Source organism: Choristoneura fumiferana, chromosome 12 (genome assembly GCF_025370935.1).
Source record: "Choristoneura fumiferana chromosome 12, NRCan_CFum_1, whole genome shotgun sequence".
Taxonomy (NCBI): Eukaryota; Metazoa; Arthropoda; class Insecta; order Lepidoptera; family Tortricidae; genus Choristoneura; species Choristoneura fumiferana.
The window spans coordinates 10874722-10884960 of NC_133483.1; the positions used below are offsets into that span (position 1 = coordinate 10874722).

At 36.4% G+C, this 10239-nt stretch overlaps 1 protein-coding gene across 1 annotated transcript; it reads left to right on the forward strand.

Moving 5' to 3' along the window:
- The first annotated feature begins 1508 nt into the window (after positions 1-1508).
- On the forward strand, positions 1509-10137 carry LOC141433295 (putative ATPase N2B). The gene is made up of 7 exons (XM_074095266.1): positions 1509-2157; positions 2974-3168; positions 3738-3979; positions 4346-4520; positions 4919-5068; positions 5494-5610; positions 7918-10137. Exons 1-7 carry the CDS (start codon positions 1765-1767, stop codon positions 8041-8043), a joined length of 1398 nt encoding a protein of 465 aa, XP_073951367.1. The 5' UTR covers positions 1509-1764; the 3' UTR covers positions 8044-10137.
- Positions 10138-10239: the final 102 nt, after the last annotated feature.

The following is a 10239-nucleotide window of genomic DNA, read 5'->3' on the forward strand; positions in this document are numbered from 1 at the left end:
TCCGCTGAATCGAATGAGACCATACCCATAGTCATTGGATCAATTTTTTACGCGATAGTAAGGGTTTTCGATTCAGTGCAAAAATTAGATAGAAAATGACACCTCACTTGCCTATATTTTTTAAGCGTAGCCTCCTGCTCATACCCCCTGGGAGGGGGTAGGACGTCTAAATTTTGGTAAGTCTCGGCAGATCCTCATTTCTAGTGCCAAGATAAAGTTATAATATAAACAAAGTTTCAATAAATGGAATATCTGTCTTGCTCCTCCGCCAAGTAGTGAGTAGAGATGGGTAAATCCGTATCTGAAGATTCAAAAGAGTCAGATCCTCAAGCGGATCCGAATCCCTTAATGACTCCTTTCAAATCTTATCGACTCCGGAGTTACTAACTCCAACCAAGTCCGGCCGGATCGAGCGGCTCGTGATCGCCGTCACACTCACTCGCTCCGCTTTCACTCTCGGCTCGGATCGGATCGGATCGGATCTTATTACGTTTGGTCGGGCGCTGAGTGAGCCGGTACCTAACCTACGTTGATACTCGGACGGACTACTCGCTCGGTTATATTGGAAAGAAATGAGATAGACTTAAAACACAATATAATATGACCGGAGCGGGCGACGCATATTTAACACTGTTTTCAAGCTTCAAATAGTCAAACAGAAAACTAGTAGGTTCTTAAAGTAGCTCATAGTTCTTTAAAAAATACACAATTTAGAATTTTTCAACACGAATCGGTACTTCAGTTCAGTACCTTGACCTTGGTACCTACCGAACTACTTCAGTTCAGTACCTTGACCTTGGTACCTACCGAACCGAGCCGGGCCGCATCGGCCATAGATAAATTAATAATCGCTCGAAAGAACCGGAGTCAATAAAGGAGTCGGATTCAATAAGCGGATTCGGTACCGACACCGGAGCTGGATCTAGTGAGTCAGATCACTTCGCGGAGTTGAGATTACCCATGTCTAAGGCCAAGTCGTGCGAAACAGCCTCGTTTGAGTTGGAAAAATGTTAGACTTGGCCTCACTACTTGGCGGAAGAGCAAGACAGATATTCCATTTATTTTAACATGGATCTCCGCAAAGTAACGCCTGAATCTATACAGTATTTAAAAACAAAGTTTAATTGATGTACATATTTTGCCGCCAAAATATAGCATTTTTCCTGTACTAAATAGTAAGAAACGAAAGTTTTTTTAACAGCTCGAACAGCTTCATCCGAACCTTCGTCCGAATATAACTATTATTTTCTAAACTTACAACTTTAACATATTTTTACTCAGTATACCGAAAAAATAGTTCACAAATAGATTGCTATTAGTATAGAAACGAGATATAGAGATCGTTTTGTTGGAATAGTAGCATGAAGGAAGGCATTTAAAACGAATTCTGCATTTTATGTGTAACCACACTATTGTTTGGACTACGCTTGTTTTTTTTTTAACGTCATCAGCTGACAATGACATTGACGGTTACTGACATTTGGAAGACACTTCACTTCACTATGCGACTATGCGTGCGGAATGTTTTTTTCCTGTTGCACGATTTAGTTGCGGAAACAAGAGAGAAAAGCATGCCCTTGGGTTCATTTTTAGTTTTTTAGGTGTCAGCATATCGTTTTTAAAACTTATGACTTATAAAGTTATGACATGATAAAGTCTCATGAGCGTCTTTGCTACTGTCATAAATGGTGTGATTCAAGGATATAAATCTTACGCCTTATATAATATGATATTGTTTTCCTCATACCATTTAATCAGTTGACAATGGCAAACATGTTTAAAGGGAGTCCATATGTTTTTGTTTCGGCTGTGAAGAACCACTGGAAACATTGTAGTCAATGTGTGAGGTTGTTAACTACCGAGGCTCTCAAGAGAGCTGTAAACGGGCCCGGGCCGTGGAGCGAGTACTCGCGGCAGGTGGCTGCTGGAACACTAAACAGGGATTCGCATCAAGAGACAGTAGTGCAGCATCTCCAACAGATCTATGAAGATGTATCAACCTTCCAAAGACCCATTATACAAACTCAAAGTTCACTATTCAGCTTCTTCAAGAGAAATGAACCCAAAAAAATTGTTGCACCAAAAGGCTTGTACATATTTGGCAGTGTTGGAGGAGGCAAAACCATGCTTATGGATTTGTTTTATGAAACTGTGCCTGTAAGAATTGTTCCAATATACCACTTGATACAGTCTATTAGTTGTATAATCATTAATCATCATCACCGCTTCTCTGTCCTACATCTGGACTGGTCCAGTAAGTTCTAGATTATGTCTGTTTTATGTTCTATGGTCCCCTGAATTGTTATTGTAAATAGCTTGGGTTATGTGATTCCTGTATTTTATTTTATAATAATACTAGCTGTCCTGGCAAACTTCATACTACATACCTGACAGACTGAATGTTGTGTTAACTTTTAGCTAAACTTTTAATGTAGGATTTTATTAATATAATTAAATGAGTAAAAAGTAAAAGTAAAAAAAAAAAGTAAAAATCTTTATTTGTAAACAAAAATGCTATACATGCAACAAAAACAGTACATACAAACTAACGCAAGTTTTAACTTGCACTGCGACTCCACAAACACACAAAAAAAAACAACGACAAATAAATATTGTCAAGGTTAGGACACTTTATAACTCAAGAATGACTAAATAGATTTTAATGAATGGTACAGTCACCAGCATTAATATCTGCCACAGCAGAGCATGCAAAAATATCTGACACATCTTTCCAGCCCTAGAAATAAAGTTGTGTCAGATATTTATGCATGCTTGTTGTGGCAGATATTGGTGGTGGTGACTGTACTAAAATTGACCGAATGATCTGGAATGATTGAAACCAAGATTATATTACAAGATTTTTTTCAGAGTAGTGAGAATTTGGCCCTTAAGTGAAGTCTTAAAAAACACTGTCTCCTTATTCAAACATAAAATACAATATCAAACATTGACACACCAATATTTTAATTTCAGATAAAAGAAAAGCTTAGAGTACACTTCAACTCCTTTATGTTGAATGTCCATGCTAGAATACACGAGTTGAAAATCAAGTCTGGAAAAGGAGCTAGTTCATTTAGAGATGAGGGCTCAAAGCCTTATGACCCCATTCCTCCAGTGGCTGCGGACATCACTCAGGAATCGTGGCTTATATGTTTTGACGAGTTTCAAGTGAGTACCAAAAATTAAAAAAATATATATATATTTCGGACTCAGGGTCCATAATTAGTAGTATTGATTCTCTAGAAAGAAATAGGGAGAGGTGAAACACTAACAATACCTAATACTGTGGAGTCTGGTGTCCAGAGTATTAGGTAGGTATTGTTAGTGGTAGTGGATTTCATTGCAAATTATTTACCCATTTTATTTTTATCTAAACTTCTGCAACATAACACCTTTTAAACTAATGTCTATTATAGTTTATTTTTACTTTGCTCACTTGCGACTTTGCGACGTTTATGCCACAAATGGGTGTTCATGCAGCTCCTCCACCTCCACTCTGTAAGAACACACAAATCATACAAACTCAACTGTCACCACTGTGCGTGACTAGTTGTGTTGCTCTGTTCGGGTTCAAAACGTGTATTGTGGTGGTGGTTTGTATGATTTGTGTGTTCTTATATTGTGGAGGTGGGGAGCTGCATGAACACACATCTGTGGCATAGACGCAGCTATCGCAAGGTCACGGGTGGGCAAAGTAATTGTTTATATAGTTCTAACAATAGACAATTCTCCTACAGGTAACAGACATAGGCGATGCTATGATATTAAAGAGATTGTTTACTCAATTATTCGACAATGGCTGTGTGGTGGTCGCTACCAGTAACAGGAAACCTGATGATTTGTATAAAAACGGGCTGCAGAGATCCAACTTTCTGCCTTTTATACCAGTGCTAAAAGCGCACTGCAATGTCTCCCAGTTGGACTCTGGGATTGACTATAGATTACGTGGAATGGGGACCAAGTATAGCAAATATTTCATGTATGTATTTTTATAAATATTACGCATTATTTAACCGTGTTTACACGACTGCCCAAAGTAAAAGAGACACTGTTTTCAGGGTTTATGTAGGTATGTAATTATGTAGACATTGACATATGCAAGTGATCAAAGTTTCGGGTGGGTTGGTTGGGAGCCCGGTGAAGTAGTTGTAGCACGCTTGGCGCGTATATGGGTAATGCGGGTTCGAGTTCCGCCCAGTGTACCAGAAAAACTTCATTGTTTTTAAAAAATCTTAGTTTGTAATAAGACATATTTGCTGGGGAATAATCAAGGTCTACAACCCTACACCCTGTAGCAAATACAATACCTACCTAACCTACTTGAACTTACAAAATACATTTTCAGAAATAGTGAACTGACGACAGAAAACAATGTGGTAGACAACCTGTTTAAATTCCTTGTGTCAAAAGAAACCGACACCGTTCGGCCTATAGTCATCAATATCATGGGCAGAAATGTCAAATTTGCGAAATCTTGCGGACGTGTCTTGGATTCTACTTTTGAGGAATTGTGTGACAGAGTAAGTTCCAATTTTTACAAGCTTTTATGCTTGCAATGTTCCACTTGTTTAATTGAGATGTAATTCTAGTTTGGACATAAATACGTAGGGGCTGCCGTAAAGTCGGACGGCACCTATCGCCGGACACTCGTAATATTTCAATACATTGTAATTGGTCCTATCGTATATTTAATAAAATAGGCGCATGGGAGTCCGCTGCATTTTTTTCGTCCAATTTTGCTTAGTAATCATAAAAAAATAACGAGATATTATTAGTCCGGCTATAGGTGCCGTCCGGCTTTACGGGACTTCCCCTTATTATGCATAATATAGTAGACATTTGTGTTTCAATATTCATCAAATTTACTACTCCTAATACAATCATAATCTAATAGGATCGTTGTTCCTACACTTTTCAGCCCATTGGAGCCAGCGATTACCTAGTAATATCAAAAACGTTCCATACAGTTTTCATAAGAAATATACCGCGGCTGTCTATATCAACTCATCGTTCGCAGTTGAGACGATTCATAACTCTTATAGATACGTTATACGACAGTAGAGTACGGGTATGTAACTTTTATTATACGTACATAAATTGTCGGAAAATATAACAGTAATAAAGTTTTTAACGAGCGATGAGCATATTTAACGACGTTTTGTTTTGAACGAACTAAAGACAATATTAATATGCTCATCCGCGACCTTTTGATAGCTACGTCTATATATGCAACAAATATTTTTTCATGCAGCTCCTCCAACTCCAACACACATTTCCAACAAACAAATCCAACTATCACCACCACCATACTACCCTGATGCGTTTCGAACTCAACCAAAGTTCATCCTCAGAGCAACACAACCGCTCACTATGCTACCAGATGTTAGATGTTGCATAGACGTAGCTATCGGTTGAGCAAAATAAATATTTTTAGTTCATTGATATGGACCTCCGCAAAGTAACGCCTGAGTCAATAAATTGTTTTATTTTAAGGTGGTAATTACGGCTGATTGCGAACCAAAGGATCTTTTGAACACTGGAGACGTAGGCACGACGCTTGGTGATGCCGACAGAGCGCTGATGGACGATTTGAAAATTACGAAACATTGTGTACGTTATTTTTAGAATAGCCTTTTACAGGTTTTTAAATTTATGACGATTAATCATTGCCTTTAAAGAATGTTGAGTGTTTTTGCCGAATAAAAATAGCTTTATAAATGTTGTCATAGTTTTGAAAAAGATAACATCAAATTCGATTTCCGATATTTGGATAGGTAAAACTGTTTTTCTACAGACTATGATTTTTCATATAAATACCTACCTATTTAGATAACGGCTTGATATAAAATTTGATCTATATAATCTATTACCATATCATATACTACCATATTTATCTCTATGGACTCTTAGGAGCTGATCATCGAACTGGCTCCGTAAAATACCTACTTTTTTACGGTTCCGTAGCCAAAATGGCAAAAGGAACCCTTATAGTTTCGCCATGTCTGTCTATCCGTCCGTCCGCGGCTTTGCTCAGAGACTATCAGTGCTAGAAAACTGTAATTTTACAAGGATATATGTAGCGACTATGACGACATATGGTAAAAAATGAATACATTATGGTACAGTCAAGGGCAAAGATATCGACTCGGGCAGAGTTGCAAAAATATGTATACACGACCTTAATGTTGAGTGCATAAAGTCGTTTATACATATTTTTGACTGTACCTCTCATAGACGTAATTTGGGGGTGTTTTTTTTCTCATCTAACCCTGTAGTGTGGGGTACCTATCGTTAGATAGGTCTTATAAAATCATTGCGGGGTTGTGAAGACGATCCTTCGATTCAGTAATCTGTTTGCGAAATATTCAACTTTAAAGAAAATCGAGCGTCCCCTCTAAAAGCTTGCTTGATTTTTTCGTAACGGTTACGGAACCCTATCATGGGCGTGTCCGACACGCTCTTGGCCGGTTTTGCTGTTTTATTGTGACTGGTAACTAATAATATATTTGTGTATATGTGTATGTGGTATCTTATACTTAATTGTTTTTTTAGCATCAGAAATAAGGTAAACAATCTTCATTGGCCTTTTTATTCATTTTAATTTTTATTGAATGACTGGTACTTGTGAAACCACAACAAATGTTTACTATAACATATTGTTATTTAATTGGTACTTGCTGCTACTTACATATTTTTTTAATAAATTTTCAGACAACTATTTTAACTTTTTATCTGATGCTAAAAAAACGAAGTACCTATAGTAAAGTTAATTCATCCATTGTCTCATTCTTTGCTCATGATCATAATAATCTTGTAAAATTTACCATTGACGTCATCGTGAGAATTGACAAGATTTCATATTTCTAAGACTATAATTTGATTCGTTCTCTGTATTCTGCTTGGAAAGAGAAAGAGGCTGATATTTTTAAAATTTTGGTACGTTTATTAATTAATTTATTAAAAAAAATTAAGATGTGCCTATTCTAAAAGGGCATAACTCCAAAACTACCACACAATAGATCCATTACTTTTGCCTAGTCTCTATTTAAAAAAAAGATCACGTAAATCTGACGTAGACGTTGTCAAAATTTAGAGCTCCTTTTTCTGGTGTAAAAGGCAAAGGAAACGTATCTATTCTGTGGTAGTTTAGGCAAATTCAGTTTTTTTTTGTATTTTTTTAAATATGGAGAAATAAATTATATTCTATTATAAATATTATTTTCCCATGTTCACGAGGCAAAACTCTTTCGATTCCTGTAGTAATTTACAGAAGTTAAAAATATGAAATCTTGTCAATTGGGATGCACCAAAAAATAACCTGTAGTTTTTATTTTATTTTTGGAAAGAATAGGATATTTTAAGATACCATTTTCATTGTTTTTGAATTTGAATGAGTATTTAATTTTTTATATTTTTTTTACCAAATACGCTGGATGACGTCACAGTGAGACAGCCCCGTTCTATTGCTTATAAAATTTTTTCAGGTCGTACATAACATAATCTGTGGCATTACAATTTGACAATAATTCAAGGCTTAGGGTCCTAAATGAACCATGACAAATAGTTTTATTTATTTCTCTTCTTTTAGCTTCGATGATTCCTATGTTTGTTTAATGGTGTGATATTTGCCATAATTAATTTCAGATATTGCAAAATATTCACAAAATTATTCTAATTATAAATAAACCCGCGTAGCTAACCCAAAAACTATGAGATTTGACATTTCGGAGACCTCACGCTACACTAGCGCTTCAAGTGGCGAATTCATACGCGATAGCCCTCATTGTGTGTAACCGGTGGATGCAAGAGCGAGTTGTCGTTCATTATGGCGTTCTTAGCGGGAGGTCTTTGTTCAGCAGTGGACATCTTCCGGCTGATGATGATGATAATTTATCACTTTATCGTTTTTGTTTTCAGGAAGACGCAAAGGCAGCCATATTTACAGGCGAGGAGGAAATGTTTGCCTGCGATCGTTGCGTCTCGCGTCTCATGGAGATGCAGACAGAAGAGTATTGGGCGAAGTGGGGGAAACATTTAGACTAAAGGAGGGAGTAAAAGGACGGAGGTGTCGTGGCGACGTTTTTATGTGCTAAAACATGTCGCGCAAGCATAGTTGTTTTAAATAATTTATTGAATCAGGCGTTACTTTGCGGAGGTCCATATCAATGAACTGAAACAATTATATGGCTCATCCGCGACCTTAAAGGACCTTGAAGGTCGCGAGTGAACAAAGTATTGGTTTCAGTTCATTCATAGTTGTTTTGTTAGTGTGGTTGCGGAATCGCTAGGTTTTAGTTCAATTTTACGGACGTCCGCACCGCAAAGCAATATTTCTTGTTTTTATTAGCCTGCTCAATGAAATTGTAGCATTGTTTTAGAACGAATTGCACCGCGTGATGAAATTAGTCTAATTTGTACCATGCTCGGCGCAGATAGTCACGAGATTAATAAACTCATTCGGTAAGTTATTTGGCGAAATAATGATTGCGTATTTATGAGGCTTATTTGAACGGGCTAAGCGGACGCCGCGTCACGGGCTTAGACTGTCAAAACCTTAAAGGTTCATTTACACAAGTAAGTCTTTTGAAACAAGTTTAACAAGAAACGACTACAAGAAATAGCTGCCATAAAAAATAAAAAGTTCCGACAATGTTTCACAGTGTTAAACAATACTAGGATATTAAATTGGTATATACTAACTTACCACACCTACATAGCTTAGTAAAATGCCATTATCATAGAAATTAGCGAACTTTATTTTAGACCAATCTAACTAATCTTCTAAACTTTAAATCTACTAATATTACTTAAACTTTCGTAAGACATATTGATAAACTTACTAAATTAAACGGTTCAACTAAATTGTAAGTCGAAAACGGCCCGCACTGGGGGAGAGCCACCGTCGTGACGTGAACTCACTCACCCTTGAAAACGAACTTCCGAAAAGATCCGAACTGACGTTCCTGACTTATATTGTAAGTTGAACCATTTAATTTAGTAATTTCAATTCACTAATGTATTTCTTGTGCCTTCTTACTTCTTGTATTCATATTTCTCTATTTATTTTGTACCCGTCTCATTGTAAAGTCAGTCAGCTCAGTATTAAAAGATAATAAAAGTTAGTTGCCCGAAATAAATGAATTTATTATTATTATTATTAACAGACATTTGTGTTTTTCGCTTTTAGACAACACCAAGTGTACTTACGAAGTAGACGTGTTTTTTAAGTGTAATTTATTTTTGTTAATAGGTTTTTGTCAAAAAAGCGTTGACTGCTATAATGGACTTTTATTTTTGACCTCAACGCATATGTCATGGATATACAGAGGATGAAATTAAAGTATTATTCTAGACATCCGTACCAACTAAATTTTATCAGAATCTGTCTAGTGAAGATTGAAAGAGTAACGAACAGACAGACACACGTACGCACATACTCACAAACTCTCACATTTCGCACTCCAAGATCAAGCGTATATTATGGAGAAGGTCTAAATTATAATGGTGGATTGTTTTGAGTTGATCTGCTTTTGATCTAGGAGCGCGATGGTACATATAATATCTATAGAGCCAGATCCCAGTCGAGCCAGAATTTCGTCATAGTATAAAGGCTGATTTTTTTAATATATAATATGGTAAGAACTATGAAGCCCCAACTATGAAGTTTTATATATTGAGCGCTTTTGGAAATATTACGTATCAAACATGATAAAATTTCAATTTAACTTTCGTCATAGTATAAAATTTTGCTCGAAATTATATAAGAAATCACATCCTTCATTGCCAGACACTTTGTAGAGTGGCTGTGGGCCAGCGTTTACGAGTTATTTACGAAAAACTAAAAAAAGGGACCATTAGCCCACCCATTAGCTTCACCCACACACATCAGTACTCTTAGTATGTGGTAAAATGTGGTGGTAAAATTCGCTTATACACGAGTTTTTTCCCCTGAGGCAGTTTTTGGTCTAAGTTAGGTAGGCTAATAGTACATGATTGCTACTTAAACCAATTACTTCTAAGATCAGCTGCTTTTTAGACGAAATGATACTAACCCAGGGCGATTTGTAGTATTTCGTCACTTCTTTGAAAAAATCTCGTACCTCAAATCAATACGTTAACAAAATTGACTCTTGAAATACATAATGTTCATAAAGTTCACTCGGAAAAAATATCGATTTTGAGGAAGGTACGACCTTTTTTAAAAGTACTGACGATTTGTAGAAATTAACATAAGATCAA